Consider the following 18,201-nt stretch of genomic DNA (forward strand, 5'->3'; position numbering starts at 1 on the left):
TGCATATTTTCTGCAGTGCTAGGGGCACTTTGTTCACTTTTGCCATAGTCTTCATCTTTGTCTCCATGACAGAATAAACTGGGAGAGTTTCAGAAGCTGATGAAGAAGCAAAAGAGTTACATAATTATTTTATTATTTTATTTTAATATTTCTTTTAGAAGAAGTACTGGTTACTCGGACTGTTTTTTTCAATTGGTGAGGATCTCTACTTTTGGGGGTGGGGTGGAATGGAGATATGTTATTATTTAAAGTATAATCTTCTGACAAGCACCATGAAGTCTAGCTTTAATTTACAGGCTTTGCCTCGAGTAAGGTCTTAGTTTACAACTCATCAACCACTGGGAAATAAGACACTAGTTTTTCTCCTATTATCCAAATTGTACTGTAGGTTAATTTTTTGAACATTCTGTAAATGGGGGTCAATTTTCAACATACTTATTTGAATTAGGAAGTGGATGGGAGGGTGCTTCGAATATAATTCCCTCAGAGACTTTGGTGTCTGCAACTTTTAGCCAAATAGCCATGAGATTTGTTAAGTAGGACCCAGTTGGCAAGTTAATATCCTTCTAGGCAGAATTGGGAGCTTAGGATGCCACAGATATCTAGCTGCATGTATGTATTTCAGTATAAACCTGTAAGTCCTATAAATGTTGAGAAAATCCTGAGGATGTATATTTCTCTCATTTTCCTTTATATTGGGGATACAATCTAACTTCAGAGACAGAAATTTTGTGGAAACCTAGCCCCTATGTCTTGGCAAAATTTGTCTGTCCAAAGAATATCTTAAGTGTTCCTTCACGCTCCTCCCATCCCTAAGCATATAAGAGAGTTGAACACATTTTAGGGATGAATTTATATGAAAATTTTAAATATTGTTTTTATCCTTTTTAGGCTATATTTGGAACAGAATAACTTCCATGAGACACTTGCAGCTGACGATGTTTGTGTGGATCGATCATCTGAATCTGTTACATGTCAAACATTTGAACTGACATTGAGGTCTTGTCTTTATCCTCACATAGACAAACAATATCTACAGTGTTGTGGCAATTTAATGCAAACTTTGAAGAAAGATTACAGGTAAGAGTTGAAATACATTGACACCAATGGCACACAGCCAATGCTTACAAGCTTTGTGGTCATTAGAGAGGACTTGGATTGGATTTCAGTATTCAGTGGAGGATATGTACTCACTCAGCATAAGACCCATACCTCTTAGTTTTCCTTTCCGGTGGTGGAAGAAGCTTCCTTAAAACTTGAGGCTGGATCTACACTGCCATATAATCCAGTTTGAATCTATGTTATATGGTCAATGTAGACCCATATAATGCAGTTTAATACAGTTAAGCTGCATTATATGGATCTCCAGTTATCATACAATGCAGTTCCAAATAGTGTAGATCCAGCCTTTGGCTGTTCTTGTTACAATGGTTGTCTTAGTAGTAGGAAATAGATAACACACTCCAATCCTTGTCTATGATAGAAAAATAAAAAAAATGTATTTTTTTCCAGAGATATGATGGAAGGAAATCTGCTGACAGCGAATTACTGTATATCTGTGCATTTGCATGGTTGATGTAACCATGCATGACTTTCATAGTTCATTTTAAGAAATAGGGGTTTCCCCCTAAATGTGTACTTATTGCAGAGAATAGCAGAAAAACCTGGCCTCCTGCATGCAACTTCAGTGAGAACAGTTTTTTTTAAAAGAAATAACTCATGTATATAATGAATACTTTCATTTCTCCTTTTGATATTTTACTTCAGCAGAACAGTTTTAGCAATCCACAGCCATTTCTAGATTATTGTGAGAGATGCCAAACTAGAAGCCAAGTGTCTGAATGTAATTGTTTATTTATTTATTTTTGTAATTTATTTACAAGAAGATAAGAATTTCTGTGTTGAATCAGACCAGATGCAGTTAGGTCATCTTTTTATTCCTGTCACAGTCTTCCTGGATCCTATAGAAAAGTGTATTGGAACAGTGAATGCTATTTACTCACTCTAGTACAAGAGTCATTCCTTCCTCTTCCTTAAGGCTTGTACTACCCAATATATGTTATGCAAATGCACACTGCCTCTAGTACCTGAGCTGATATGGGCTAAATCTATTTGTTAATCACAATCAGAGTATACCAATTGAATCAATGGGACTCTACTTGCACTCTACGCACACATACATCATAGCTAGTAGCCACAATATCCATATCCTTCATGAATTGTCATATCCATCTTTTAACTTGTTCAGGTTTTAGCAGAGGGTTCAGTAGTTTAACTGTGAATACTATTTTTATCTCTTGAATCTCCCACCGTTCATCTTCATTGGATAACCTTGTGTTCTGATCTTACAAAAGATCAAGAACATATTTTCTTCACACACTGAAGCACTAAAGTATGCAGTGTAATTATATGAAGTATAAATGTGTGTTTCTTGCTTAGGCTGGTAGAGTACTTGCAAGCAATGAGAAACTTTTTCTTATTGGAGGCTGGAGATACTATGTATGACTTCTACACATCCATTTTTGATAAGATACGAGAGAAAGACACTTGGCAGAATGAACCATTTCTTAATGTACAGCTCCAAGAAGCAGTTGGACAGCGCTATCCAGAGGACAGTTTGCGGTATGCTTTTAAATTGCATTTGCAGGACCAGAGGCTAAAGTGGATGGGACCGGCCTTTTTTTCCTGTCTTCCTGACTCTGTCATGCTCCAAAGAACTGTTCATTTTTGCCAGAGTGCTGAAGGGATTGCTTATGGAGGGATTTTGAAATTAGATTGAAGACTGTAGATGTCTATACCTGATGTACAGTACATTATTCACAGGAGGGCTTTATTCTTTGTTCTGGGGAATGGAATTGATGCACTTTAGTAAAAAAAAAAGTAATTTGAAGAAATAATTACTCATCGGTGTATTCTAACTTGACTAGGACTACAAATGTAGCAAATTTGAAGTTGAAAAAGTGCACTAGCTCTGCATGTATTCCCATAAACATTTGGGCTTCTGGTTCTAAGCAAAATGCAGCAAAGATGCTCTGAAAGATAAAAGCAATGGACATAATTGTATCAATAGTTACATTTATGACTTAATTTGTGCAAACAAGTTCAGCTTTGTTTTGAAAGTAAGCAGAGATATTTTATATCTTATTGCAATGTTTCCATTAGGAGTAATGGTAGCTTGGTTGATTTATTGGTAATATTTTAAACATGTTGATTAGCTTTCGCAAAGCACATTTTGGCCCCTAACATATGTTTTTGTATGTAGGCTATCTATACTGTGTGAAAATATTGATATAGCAAAGAAGAAACTTCCTGTTCATACTTTGGATGGTTTAATACTGAGCTATAAGGTAAGACAAATTGAATTGAATTAATATTGAAATAAAATAGTGACTTCATGTTCAAGTGTTAAGATAATATGTAATCAAAATAAATACATAAACAATTAATTGCATCACTTTGTTCCTTCCCCTCCTTAGGTCCCTTGGCCTGTGGATATAGTTATAAGTGTGGAATGTCAGAAAATCTATAATCAAGTGTTTCTTCTATTGCTACAAATAAAGTGGGCCAAGTATAGTCTGGATGTGCTAAGATTTCATGGTAAGATAATTCATGGGCATATTTATTTCTGTACAATTAAAAATGTAGCAGTAAGGATTGTTGAGCTATTAACCACACTATTTGCAGTTTTTGGAAAATACTTTTTCTATCAGATAGGATTCTTCCTTGGAAGGAAGAAAGAGGAAAGGTGAAATTGAATGTAAAATGTGTGAAAGAAAGGGATGTGGGGGGAAAAGCAGGTGTTGCGGCAAATGTGCAGAGAAAGATTGATTAGAAGGAAAGATAAATAGATCTTGCTGCAGGTACTTCCTATTCGTGGTTCAAGCCAGCTATAGGCGATGTTTCAGAGGAATAAATGAGGAAACCACCTCTGAATATTCTTTACCCAAGAAAACCATATGGAATTCATGGGGTTGCCATAGATCAACAGGCAACTTTAAGACACACACACACACAACATTTTTATACAGTAAGTTAGGCCTAAAGGTTTTGTCTTTTTTTTCACCAGGACAACTCTGCCCTCTGCTGTTTAAACAGTTTTTTGAGATCAGTACATTTAAAGGAAATTGTCAAAGTCAAAATAATACAGTAGAGTCTCACTAATCCAAGCCTCGCTTATCCAAGCCTCTGGATAATCCAAGCCATTTTTGTAGTCAATGGTTTCAATATATCGTGATTTTTTGGTGCTAAATTCGTAAATACAGTAATTACAACATAACATTACTGCGTATTGAACTACTTTTTCTGTCAATTTTGTTGTCTAACATGATGTTTTGGTGCTTAATTTATAAAATCATAACCTAATTTGATGTTTAATAGGTTTTTCCTTAATCTCTCCTTATTATCCAAGATATTCACTTATCCAAGCTTCTGCCGGCCCGTTTAGCTTGGATAAGTGAGACTCTACTGTAGTAACATTGTAAGAATTCTAGGCTATAGAGTCTTGCTCTTTCTCCTAACATTTATTCTTTCTGTTCTCTTTCTTAAGAACTAGTCAAAGCAGGAGAAAAGACTCAGCATGAAGAAGGAGCTATATTTGTACAAGAAGCACTCTCTCAGTTTGGAGCACAAACGGATCCCATTAAACAACAAACTCATCGTATGTTCCTTTTGAGGATGAAGCTCATGCATTTTGTTAACAGTCTGCACAACTACATCATGACTAGGGTGTGTGATGTACAGTCATTTGCAATCTGTGTGATTTTCAATAGTTTTAGTACTTTAGTAAGCCACAGTAGGATGTGTGCTCACTATTTTCAGTAAGATGTACAAGTGGTTTAGTTTTTCCAACAATCCAGAATGGCTTCTGACATTGTGCAGATGTATTTAATGTTCACTTCATGATAGATCTAATATTTTACTGGTAGGATTTTTGGAACTTACTATCCTTCACTTACATTTATTTATTTATAATATTTCTATTCCACCCTTCTCACCCCGAAAGGGAATCAGGGTGGATACATACATATACGGCAAACATTCAGTGACGTTTATACACTGACAAAACATAGTACATAGCTACATTATGCATCCCTCCCCCCGTTACTCTATAAATAATCCTAGAGGATGTCCCAGCTTCCCATAGCCAATTTTGGAGCCCATGGAGGGGGGCTCTTACAATCTTAGAGGAACATTTGACTGGAAGTCTCTGTTCTGCCAGCAGATGTCAGTGATTTAATACTACCAATGATTAAAAAATTTTAATAATTATTTTGTGGGGCAAAACAAAATCTTCACTTATTTCTTAACAGTCGGATTTACTCCTACAATGTTCACTTTCAGTTTATGCCTATTCAGGTTTTAAATGAAACAATTCTGCTAAATTAAAATTGTTTGGGAGTATACAATTTATTTGTTACTGTTGCTAGAAATACAGTCTCCAAATCCTGTCAAATAAGAAGCCCTGTGTATTACATACTATATTTAGGGAATGGATCAACTGGCTTTACTCTATATTTTGAACCGACAACATGCCTCCGTTCCACATTTTGACCTCTTCTAGATGCATCTTGGCGAATGGAACAAGGAAGTGTGAAATGTCTAATGCTTGTTTTGTATATGTTAGCACTAAAATATTATGGTTTTATAATTTAGTAAGGCAAAGTTTGGAGGCTTACCAAAGTTGGCAATTGCCACCATGATATTTCCAGTCTCCATTGACATTTCAGAGATTTACTCTTACGTATGGGTGATGTGCTGATTATATTATCATTAGAAAAAAATAGTTTGAGTTCTAAAAATTATTTAATCTATAGAGTACATTGATTTCCTCGGGTGAGGGTTGTGGCTAGTTCAGACTGGCAGTATTTTTTCAATTAATTGATTTATTATTTTTTGAGTATATTTATTTAGATATAGATACATGGATAGAAATAGATATACAGTAGAGTCTCACTTATCCAAGCTAAACGGGCCAGCAGAAGCTTGGATAAGCGAATAACTTGGATAATAAGGAGGGATTAAGGAAAAGCCTATCAAGCATCAAATTAGGTTATGATTTTACAAATTAAGCACCAAAACATCCTGTTATACAACAAATTGGACAGAAAAGGTAGTTCAATACGCAGTAATGTTATGATGTAATTACTGTATTTACGAATTTAGCACCAAAATATCATGATATATTCAAAACATTGACTACAAAAATGGCTTGGATTATCCAGAGGCTTGGATAAGCGAGGCTTGGATTAGTGAGACTCTACTGTATATGAAAATAGTCAAGTTAACAATAAGTTTGAATGAGACCAATAATTGGTTTTACGCTGATATGCCTATAGCGTGTGTGTATACACACACACCTACACATTATAGTTGTTATTAATGTGTTTAACAGCTATTTGGGGGAAATCGGGTCAGTTACTAAGTCAGCTCCCTACTAGTAATTTGGCAACTTTGCTGAATTGAAAGTTCTCCTTCTCCTCCTCCTCCTTCTTTTTGATGTGAAAGAGTTTTATTTCATTTTCACACATTTATATCATAAGAGTAGGAGGAAAGGCTAAGGGAAGTATAATAAATTGATTATGGAGTTTTGTTAGTAAGTCAGGTCTATCCATAAGTCTAATGTACATCCAAGAATGAGAAAGGGGAGGGTATTGTTATACAAATTCTATTTTTTAAAGCAGTTCCATTCACAATGTATTTTGCTTTGGAAAAGCAAAAAGAATTGTAAGAATCATAGAAATCATAAAATCATAGAGTTGGAAGAGACCTCACGGGCCATCCAGTCCAACCCCCTGCTAAGAAGCAGGAAAATCACATTGAAAGTACCCCTGACACATAGCCATCCAGCCTCTGCTTAAAAGCCTCCAAAGAAGGAGCCTCAAGCACTCTCCGGGGCAGAGAATTCCACTGCCAAACAGCTCTCACAGTGAGGAAGTTCTTCCTAATGTTCAGGTGGAATCTCCTTTCTTGAAGTTTGAAGCCCTTGTTCCACGTTCTAGTCTCCAGGGCAGCAGAAAACAAGCTTGCTCCCTCCTCCCTATGACTTCCCCTCACATATTTATACATGGCTATCATGTCTCCTCTCATTCTCCTCTTCTGCAGGCTAAACATGCCCAGCTCTGTAAGCTGTTCCTCATAGGGCTTGTTCTCCAGACTCTTGATCATTTTAGTCGCTCCCCTCTGAACTCTTTCCAGCTTGTCAACATCTCCCTTCAATTGTGCTGCGCAGAATTGGACACAGTATTCCAGGTGTAGTCTGACCAAGGCAGAATAGAGGGGTAGCACGACTTCCCCGAATCTAGACACTACTCCTATTTATGCAGGCCAAAATCCCATTGGCTTTTTTTGCCGCCGCATCACATTGTCGGCTTATGTTTAACTTCTTGTCCACAAGGACTCCACGATCTTTTTCACACATACTGCTGTCGAGCCAGGCGTCCCCCATTCTGTATCTTTGTATTTCATTTTTTCTGCCTAAATGGAATATCTTACATTTGTCCCTGTTGTTAGTTTCATTTTGTTAGTTTCGGCCCATCTCTCTAATCTGTTAAGATTGTTTTGAATCTTTTGTCTTTTGGAGTATTGGCTATCCCTCCCAATTTGTGTCATTAGTTTTTTTTTTTGGGGGGGGGGGGGGTTCTCTTTGATACCCTTTGTCTTTCAAACTGGTAGTATTATTGACCTGTTATATCAAATTTTTAATATGAAAATTCCAAAATCCAAAAGTACCAAAAGATCTTTCATAGGTTTGTGGAGAAGTTAAGATGGCATTGAATGCAACTTTTTATTTATTATTCATGTTGTCTCCTTTTTAAAGATTCTTCACAGTACAGGTTTGGAATTTCAACATCAGGTAGAAGAAGCAAAAGATTTGGATCAATTAATTAAGATTCATTACAGATACCTTTCTACAATTCATGACCGCTGCCTGTTGAGAGAAAAGGTCAGTCAGTGATCATACTTTTATATACTTAGTTTATAAAGCAAATATCTGTGTTACTTTCAATGTCTCTGGGATTTTTGATTGAGTGTATTTGCATATAAATAGATATAGATGTATGAAAGAACCAGCATGATGTAGTGGCTTGAGTGTTGGACAAAGACTCGGAGTCTAGGGTTCAAATCCCCAGTCAGCTGTAGCAACTTAATGGGTGATTTTAAGTTAGTCACGCTCAGTAGCAAACCTCATCTGAATGATGTTGCCAAGAAAACCTTAAAATATGATCACTATAGGTCTTGAAGGCACATAAGCAAATACAAATGTACATATTACAGGACAGATGGTCTACCATTTTGATTAAGCTTTATGAATAAAACGCCTGACTTTTCCTAAACCATATATGAACATTGGTTTCAAATGGCATGTTCTCACAAAAATCAGTGTTCATATATGGTTTTGGAACTGTAGTACTACAACTAATATTTTTGCTTAGATTGTAAAATGTATATCGCAGAAGAAAGGGAAGAATGCTTTTGTAGTAATCTTCAAAAGACCACAAAAATCCATTTCAAGATGGGCATACAATTTGATTGTCTCGATTTAATAAAGAGTGCAGTCCCCTTTTAGTGGATAAGACTCAACAGACATTATTTTTTTGCAATTTACAGTTAATTCAAATTCATTTGGCTCATTCACATACGACATGACCTGAACAAGTGTTTGACTGATAGCTGAATCCAAAAGTACTAGATGATGTGATAGAATCATGCTATTTTGGGTTGAGTCTAGGTAGATCTAGCACAGCTATTGTGCTTCAGATGCGTGCTTCATGGATTAAAGAATCAGTGTTGTAGCTTTAAGAGGGCATTTTGAGGGTTGAGTCATACTTTGAGAGTGTCTGATAAGTGATATGAAAAAAAAGGTGATTGAATACTGCTTTCCTTCAGTCTTTGAGTCTCCCATTCAAAGTTGACTGGGGTTAATTCTTACATCATATTCCCAGGCTTCTGAAGAGATTTAAGTGGAACTGTCAGCATTACTATACTTCACAGAAACAATGGAGAGGCTTTTTTACAGTGATAGGATGATTTAGATTTATTTATTTATCGTGTCAGAGACGAATCAAGGATACAAGTTGTAATGTATTTGAAAACACAAAGTTAAAAAAAACTTGCCCTTATACTAAATGTCCTTTGACCAGTAGCTGTCCACTTGGAGTGCCTCTGGTGTTGCTATAAGAAGGTCCTCCATTGTGCATGTGGCAGGGCTCAGGCTGCATTGTAGTAGGTGGTCTGTGGTTTGCTCTTCTCCACACTCGCATGTCATGGATTCCACTCTGTAGCCCCATTTCTTAAGGTTGGCTCTGGATCTCGTGCCAGAGCACAGTCTGTTCAGCCCCTTCCAAGTTGTCCAGTCTTCTGTGTGCCCAGGAGGGAGTCTCTCATCTAGCATCAGCCACTGATTGAGGTTTCGGGTTTTAGCCTGCCACTTTTGGACTCTCGCGTGCTGGGGTGTAGATCTTAGATCTGTAGATCTTAGAAAACTATTTCTTGATTTAAGGCATTGGCGTGCTGGCTGATATCCGAACAGGGGATGGGCCAGAGATGTCAATGCCTTGGTCCTTTCATTGCTGGCTGCTACTTCCCGGAGGATGTCAGGTGGTGCAATGCTGGCTAAACAGTATAATTTCTCCAGTAGTGTGGGACGTAGACATCCCGTGATAATGTGGTATGTCCCATTAAAAGCCACATCCACTGTTTTAACGTGGTGAGATGCATTCCACGTTGGATATGTGTATTCAGCAGCAGAGTAGCAAAGAGCAAGGGCAGATGTCTTCACTGTGTCTGATTGTGATCCCAAGGCTGTGCTAGTAAGCTTTCATAAGCACCCACTTTTTGCTTAATAGTCAAGAAGTGCTTCTTGTCAGAGCATGGTCCAGGGGTAACTCCCAAGTATTTTGGTGTGCTGCAATGCTCCAGTTGGATTCTTTTCCACGTAATCCTGAGAACTCGAGATCTTCAATTTTCACTTGTAATCCCATGCCCACTATGATTCTGAGTTTCGCCATCACTGTGCAGTAAACATTGATGGCATATCGATATCTATACCATGTCCATTAGTTGATGATGTGTGGGCAGGGATTATTCTTTTAGCTATAGTGCATTCTTTCCCTAAATAGTTGTGCCATGAATTGAATAACAGAAAAATGTGGGGGTCATACTTAAAGATTTTGATAATGTGAATAATGTGGCAAAATGGTAGAGAGAATAGAGGGTGCTTCTTTTAGGTTCTCTTGGGACAGAATAAACTTGCCTTTTACCACTTATAGAACGGGATGGTTCCTTTTCTTGATAAGATTCAGTACTTATATTCATGGATAAGTCAATCCAGGTTTTTGGGTTGATTTTTTAAAACTAAAATTTCTATACTCATACATGAATATATAGGGTAGGTCTATTGAAACCAATGGGGCTTCAGTGCACTGGTGTCAAATTCTGATGTGTTAACACACAGTTTTTGGATAGCTGTGAGTCCTGGCATCCACATTTTTAAAGTTAGCTACAATACCATGCAATTGAATAGAAAAAGAAATGGTGAGTCGCCCTATTTGTCCTGTGAAAGATGTTGTCTTCCTAGTCTGAAGAGATGTTTTTGAATAGAATCCATTTTATGGCATATGAGTTGCATACTAAAGTCCACAAGGTGCTTTTAAATGGCTTGACAATATTCGGACCCTTGCATTTGAATAGTGGTTTTGGATGGAATCTTTTTATATGAAATGTGGAATGGATATTAAAGGCCACATGGGAACTTCTAAAGGGCTGGATAATACCTTGAGCCTTGTATTTGATATGCCTCATTTAGCAACATTGAAATGAATGTCCTGGAACAGCAGTTTTTTAGATAAAGCAATTCAACCAATTTGTATGGGTAGGAAATTAGGTATTCATCTGGGAAAATATGCATTTTCAAAATCAAAATGATCACAGCTGTTACTTTTGACATGTCATTTCCAGGTTAGTTTTGTGAAAGAAGCTATAATGAAAGTGCTGAATCTAGTACTGATGTTTGCAGAGCGTTGGCAAGCCGGATTGGGAGCTTGGAAGTAAGTGCATGCAAATTCATTTGTATTTGCAATCATTTTCCAGCATCAAAATGACATTTATCCTTTGCATAAAGCATTATGATTATGTTACAGTGAAATTAGTAAAAGACATCAAGTAAAAAAAGGAAATTCACTTAAAATTGATATTACCGCATTATCTGGAGACATGTTGGCTGCATAATAAGTATGGCATTGAAAGAAAAAAAATGAAATTGTACATTCAGATAATTAGTGTTACTTAGCTAGTGATACAAAGAACTGTGATATCTAGAATAAGTACAAATATGATATGCACCATAACCATCCTTTTTATTGTCATCAATAGCAAATTTGGTCATATGACAACTTATTTAAAGTATTTTATCTTGTGTGAGATCTAGGTGTCTAATCAATTACTTAATTTCATCTTGTAAAGATGTGCAGGTATAATAAATGTAACTATAAAGTACAGTGAAGACAACTACATCTTTTTGATGTCAGGCAAGCGGATGGTTGCCTCTAGAGCCAAGACGCAACTGAGAAATGGAGGCGCTCGCCCCATTAAATAGACACAGCTTGCATAAGACACGTCATGGCTTTCTTCTATTCTGATTGACCCAACAGGCAGGGCTCACAGGGAAACCCCTTGTGAACATGCAACAGCCTCTCCGTGGGCCGTGTGATCCCAAATACAGTAGAAGGAACCGCAACCAGCAGCCACGTGGCAAAGCTCCTGCCATTACGGGCGTCTGAACAAGCTGAAGAAGCTGAAGGCAGATGGCCAAAATGAATTCTTGCACAAGTCTAATACTTATTAGCCCCAACCAGCCTATAATGCAGGATGCCTGGAGTTCAAGTCCAGCAACATTTAGAAGTACCAAATATGCCCTCCACTGTTTTAGAATGAGGTCAATTATTACGAATAGCCATGTGTGGTCCAGAGAATTGTGTGTCATTCTTAGACAACAGCTTTCTTTGCCCTCTCCTCCCTACTGCTGCTTTCAGGAATTGTAGTTGAAATGATATGGTGGAAGAGCATGTTGGCAGAAAGTGCTCCAGTCCTTGCTTAGCATAATGGAAAATGCTTTTCCACTCATGTCTAGGTCTTCCACTCATGTCTAGTCTATGTTATGATACGTCACCAGTAGCAAGTTATCACATACAGCATTATGATAGGATTATAGTAACTTCTACTGTCTTTATGAATTTATCAATGCACATGACTATTAAATTTCAGAATGTGTTTTAAATATTCTGAATTAATGTTTTAAGTGTATAGTTATTTAAGATTTTAATTTTCTGGTATGACCGATTATTTTAGCTACTTTATGGTAGTATATGTGCCTAAGAAAATAAAAGTACGTGATGTTGGGAAAACATCTGGCTGGGTGGTTGTGGTTGAATTGATGCATCTATTATTTGCCTACCCTATTAATCATGTGTATTAATATTCCAGATTAGTGTAGTAAGGCCACAGTTAAGAATATTTATTTAATTTGGTAGGTGCTTCTGTCCTTCAAAATTAAACAGTTAGCATGCAATATTGGAAAGGTATGGTTTTACTTTGTGAATTTTTTTTGTGAGTACTGTCTGTTTAAATTTTCTTCTACTATTCATAGGATGGAGTCTATAACTAAGATGGAATCAGATTTTAAAAACTGTCATATGTTCCTTGTGACAGTACTGAACAAAGCAGTGTGTCGAGGCTCCTTCCCACATTGTGAGTAGTCAAAATGGATATTTTAAAAATTAAATAATGATATTTTTAAAGTTATAAATATGTTGTAGTTTCTTAATGCCTTCAGACTAAGTTATTTCGAAACATAATTACAGTAGAGTCTCAATTATCCAAGCTAAACGGGGCGGCAGAAGCTTGGATAAGTGAATATCTTGGATAATAAGGAGGGATTAAGGAAAAGCCTATTAAACATCAAATTAGGTTATGATTTTACAAATTAAGCACAAAAACATCATGTTATACAACAAATTTGACAGAAAAAGTAGTTCAATACACAGTAATGTTATGTAGTAATTACTGTATTTACGAATTTAGTACCAAAATAGCACGATATATTGAAAACATTGACTTGGATTATCCAGAGGCTTGGATAAGCGAGGCTTGGATAAGTGAGACTCTACTGTACCAGTATTATATCCTGTGTAGTGAGAAATATTTGGGCGTTTTAATAGGCAGTTGTTAGAAAGATGTGTAACTTCAGAAGATGGTTGAAGAAATAGTATGAAGGACTTGTGACATGTTTAGTTCACTAACATATGTTTTTTTTATTTTTAGTTCATAAACACTGACTTTTTTTCTATAAATATTAACACATTGTGTTTTGATTCACAGTGGAGTCCTTAACCTTGTCGCTCATGGCTGGAATGGAACAAACTTAGCAAAATAAGAGATTTGTGTGAAACTACTGAAACTCCAGCAAGATCTTCTTTCCGGCATTGTGACAGTTCAATACTTAAAGTATTCTAATGAGATTTACTTGAAGGATTTACTGAGGTTTTTCTTTCAGGATTGCATTCTGTATCCCAGGAGTCACATGGTTGCACATAATGGTACAGTTATCTGTGCTCAAAGTTATCTTGTAAATTAAATACTTAAAATCATTTATCTGTTCTATATGTTAAATGTTAATTTGCCGTAACTAGAACTTTATTTTCCTCCATGAGGAACATGTGAAGAACAACCCATAAAATAAATGCTTAATACAAATTTCCATGTTCATTATCTGAAATGTAGTGTCAGTCATTTATTGTTTTGATGAGGTGGAGAAGTTCACTTTTCCATTGTCCAAGATTATTGATAATTATGCTTAAATTCCCATAGCTATATTGTAGTTATGATAAATTGGACTATTTTACTGGATTACATTTTTCATGGAAATGTGTTGCTATTTATTTACTTAGTAGTACAGGAAGCATTTTATACCACAAACAGTGCATTTGCATAATATATTTGTTTGGTCATTCTAATGGCAGCAGAGTGTTATTTTACAGTTTTATGATTTAAAATGCTCTCATAATTATCACTTCAATAGGATATTCTGTTAATATAATATACAAGGTTGCTTCCTTCTCCATTCTGCAGATTTTTTTTACTGTAATTACCTATTGTGAAATGTGGTGAAGGTTGTTTGTGAGAAGGAACTGGAAGATATATAAGGATAGTGGGTAGCTTGAACTATATATGGCTTTGTCTACAGAATGGTTCCTTTTTATCAGATACTTGGCTATCAAGAGCAGAGTAGAAAGTATCAAGAGTAGGGACCATGTTTGTATGTATAGGAATGCTTGTCCATATCAGGGTGGTAACTTTTGTGTTGGAAAACATTCCTCCCATAATGAGCAGCAATGCTGGTATGGCTTGTATTTGTATAGCTTTTTATTTACCGTGTTTTCCCGAAAATAAGACAGTGTCTTATATTAATTTTTGCTCCCAAAGATGTACTAGGTCTTATTTTCAGGGGATGTCTTATTTTTCCATGAAGAAGAGCTCACATTTATTGTTGAACAACAAAATGAACATTTATTATATACTGTAAAGTAGTTGTCATCACAAACCAGCATAACCAGACAAAATGTGAATCCTATCAATAATTTCTTGTTACTACCATTATTTCCATGTACAACTGGTATGTACATTTACCAATCCTGAATGCTCTGGTGTTCTGTTTGGCAGGCGCTGGGCATGCTTCCAAACAAAAACTTTTCTAGGTCTTACTTTCGGGGGAGGCCTTATATTTAGCAATGCAGCAAAACTTCTACTAGGTCTTATTTTTCGGGGATGTCTTATTTTCAGGGAAACAGGGTAGTTGAAAAGCTTGATACTGAATCTCTGCAGTTTTTAAAAATAATCACTGATAATAATAACTGTAATAGAACCAAGACAAAAGTCAGTCAGATATGTGTAAGTTACACAGTCAGTATAGATACAGAATGGACAATGACAGAAAGCTGATTTGCCTAATAAGAGAACAGTTTTCTATTCTTTTGAAGACTAGGGCTTCATAAATAACCATGGAGAGGATCATAGCTACTTGTAAGTAACTGTCATGGGTCCCTATATGGGTCCCTATATGGGTGCAGTTAGTCTGCTAAAATTCTGTATAGAAGCCAGTTTAGCAACCACCTATCTTACTAGTGTCTTACATGAGGAGGCGTCCACTTAAACAATTGGGGCCTTCAGGGCTAAAGTCCATTGCACTGAATCTGGAGATAAATGGAAACTGTATTTTGTGTGCTCCAAAATAGAAAAAATATGAGCACTGTGGGAACAAATTTTTACTATTGTGTCACACCTGCTTAAACAAGAATATTGTTTGTATTATGTGCTAGCTGACACTCCTGTATTATTTTCAAAGGCAGCTCAGCATTATTTCATGTATCAGAGCATGAATAATAATGATCAGTATAATGGCAGAGGTATCTGAGTTTGCTTATAGATTCTGGAAAACAGCATTCTTTCAAACAGTGTTTAAATTATCCCCTTTAAGAAAAAATGACTGGACAGGTCTTGACCTTTGCATTGATATTATAAAATCTGAGTTTTACATTTTAAAATGTTTCTTCTAAAAGAAAGAGCACCGTGGATTCAAATCTATCATTTGATGCTCTTATGCAATCATTTCTTCATTATTGTCTTTTAAAAAAACCAGTTCTATCCCAGCTGTACAAGAAACAGATGTGATATGAAAGAATATATTCTGTTACTTGCATGGGACACAATGTGCAATAAGGGAAAAAAATCAGTGGTGGGACTATACAGAGATGACAGTGAAATACATTTCCTTTGCTTCAATGTGCAACATTATCTAGCTCTGGATCTGTGCTTTTTAATGGAAAAAAATGACAATGTATGGTTAATTGTGTTCTTTTTCATTTTATTTTATTTGGAAAGAAAAAAAGATGGAGAACCCAGTGGGAAAGAAATTTAAAAAATTACAAGTATGTCAGATGCCTAGAACAATATCACTTCTGGCAGTGAATGAAACAGGAAGATTATATGATAAAAGGCTCATCTGGGACCTCCGTCTCAAAAGTTCATGATAAGATGGAGAGTAAAATTAATTGTAATTGGTTGTGAAATATGTGACTGTTTTGGAATTAAAATTGACAGGTATGGTGCTGTAAGTTGCCTTCTAATCATTACTCTAAAAGATGAGATGTAAATAAATCTTTTTTTAAAAAGTATATTGGTTTAAAGTAGATTTTTATAAACAACATGCCTTATTTATCCTCATTGATCCCAGTCTATTATTTATTATTTGGCTTAAAGTTTACTGAATTTTACTGGTCTTTTCCATAATCATTCTAGAATTTCTCAAGCCTTTAGACAAGGGCTTTGGCAGACATACTCGTACAATAATGTGCAAGTGCAAAAATGTACAGTTTCAGTAGTCTGGAGAAAACTTATGAACACTTTCTTAAGCTTAAAGAACAATCTATTATACATTGGTTAGTCCCTCATGCCAAGCAGTTCAAGGTATTTGCATCATAGGAGGGCACTTCTTCTCTTTTGTTTACAACAGAGAATAGATCTCAAGATGGTGTTCATATTAGCATAAAATTATCGTATTTTTTCTGCAACCCCCCCCCCCCACCACCCCCACCACTTTATAGTGGGTCTTGGGTGGCCAGGTGAAATAAGGGACAGAGTTTGCTGTTGTGTACCTTCAAATCATTTGTTTCATGAAGACCCACAGGGTTTTCTGGAACAGTGGATTTCATGGCCAAACTGGGGTTCGTACCTTATTCTCCAGGGCTGTAGCCCAACAGTCAAATCACAATGACACACTGGCCCTTTAATGGTTATGTAGGACAATGCTGCTCAAATCAGTGTTGGTCTCTGAGTCATTGGCTGCTGATCTCTGGCCAGTTTCCAGGAAAGAAAAGCAGTTGTTCCCAATGGACAAACATGTGCGAGTCCCAGGCACATTTGGGAAAATAATTGCCGGACTCCCTTCCATTGAACAGCCTGAAAAGAGGGATGACCGCCTGATATTGCTTGTCACTGCGGCACCTGCTGAAATTCTGTCCTCTACAACCATTAAAGGGAAGGGCTAGAGGCTGCTGTATGGTTTAAAAGAGCCTTTGATCTATTTTGATTGCATTTTAGATTTAGATGTGAACTGTTTTGATATGGTAAGTAGTCGGATTCTATTTTATGTAGCAGGTTAAACCGCTGAGCTGCTGAACTTGCTGACCGAAAAGTCGGCGGTTCGAATCTGGGGAGTGGGGTGAGCTCCCGCTGTTAGCCCCAGCTTCTGCCAACCTAGCAGTTTGAAAACATTGCAAGTGTGAGTAGATCAATAGGTACTGCTCCGGTGAGGAAGGTAACGGCATTTCATGCAGTCAAGCCGGCCACATGACCTTGGAGGTGTCTACGGACAACGGCGGCGCTTTGGCTTAGAAATGGAGATGAGCACCAACCCCCAGACCTGGACACGAATAGACTTAATGTCAGGAGAAAACCTTTACCATGTTTCTAAATGTATTGTCTTAAATTCTGAGCTGCTTAGAGTCCCAATTTTGCTGATAATTATGCATTCGTTGGGACGGGACGTTCATGTTTTGAGGGGTTTGAATCCTCACTCGGTTATGGAAACCCTCTGAGTGATCTTGGACAGATCACTCTATCTCAGAATCAGAGGAAGTCAATGGCAAAGCACCTATGAAGAAAACTTGCTAAAGAAAGATTTGAAGGAATACAACAAGCCTTCTCTCTTATTTCTCCTGTCAACTTGAAGTGAGAGGAACTGAAGAGTTGCAGGGACTGAGATGACTGGCTGCAAAACGGTGTGAATCCGGTAGAGAATGCCCAGGTTTAGAAGGAAAAGATGGCAATTCCTTGGCAGGCAAGTCATATAGGCAGACCTCTTGCTTTTGACTGTTCTTTCTCTTCCCTTCCTTCCCTTCCCTTCCTTCCTTTCTCCCCCTTTCATTTTCTCTCTCCTTCCTTTCACTCCCATTGCTCCTCTCCTTTTCTGCTTTTATCCTCTTTCTTTTTTCCTTCCTTCCTCTCTCAGGCCCCTTCCACACAGCTGTATAAAATCCACATTCAACTGGATTATAAGGCAGTGTGAACTCAGATAACCCAGTACAAAGCAAATATTGTGGATTATCCCTTGATATTCTGGGTTATATGGCTATGTGGAAGGGCCTTCCC

General features: G+C 36.9%; 1 protein-coding gene across 1 annotated transcript in view; it reads left to right on the top strand.

The window, feature by feature from the left end:
- Positions 1-16,226, top strand: part of tubgcp5 (tubulin gamma complex component 5) — a 30,372-nt gene extending 14,146 nt beyond the window's left edge. The window contains exons 15-23 of the mRNA XM_062975348.1: positions 892-1,080; positions 2,440-2,622; positions 3,263-3,347; positions 3,477-3,597; positions 4,547-4,725; positions 7,817-7,942; positions 10,957-11,045; positions 12,644-12,744; positions 13,375-16,226. Of these exons, the coding sequence (XP_062831418.1) occupies positions 892-1,080; positions 2,440-2,622; positions 3,263-3,347; positions 3,477-3,597; positions 4,547-4,725; positions 7,817-7,942; positions 10,957-11,045; positions 12,644-12,744; positions 13,375-13,421 (1,120 nt within the window). The 3' untranslated portion in view covers positions 13,422-16,226. The remainder of the gene's footprint in view (positions 1-891; positions 1,081-2,439; positions 2,623-3,262; positions 3,348-3,476; positions 3,598-4,546; positions 4,726-7,816; positions 7,943-10,956; positions 11,046-12,643; positions 12,745-13,374) is intronic.
- The last annotated feature ends 1,975 nt before the right edge of the window (positions 16,227-18,201 follow it).

Source organism: Anolis carolinensis, chromosome 3 (assembly GCF_035594765.1).
Source record: "Anolis carolinensis isolate JA03-04 chromosome 3, rAnoCar3.1.pri, whole genome shotgun sequence".
Lineage (NCBI taxonomy): Eukaryota > Metazoa > Chordata > Lepidosauria > Squamata > Dactyloidae > Anolis > Anolis carolinensis.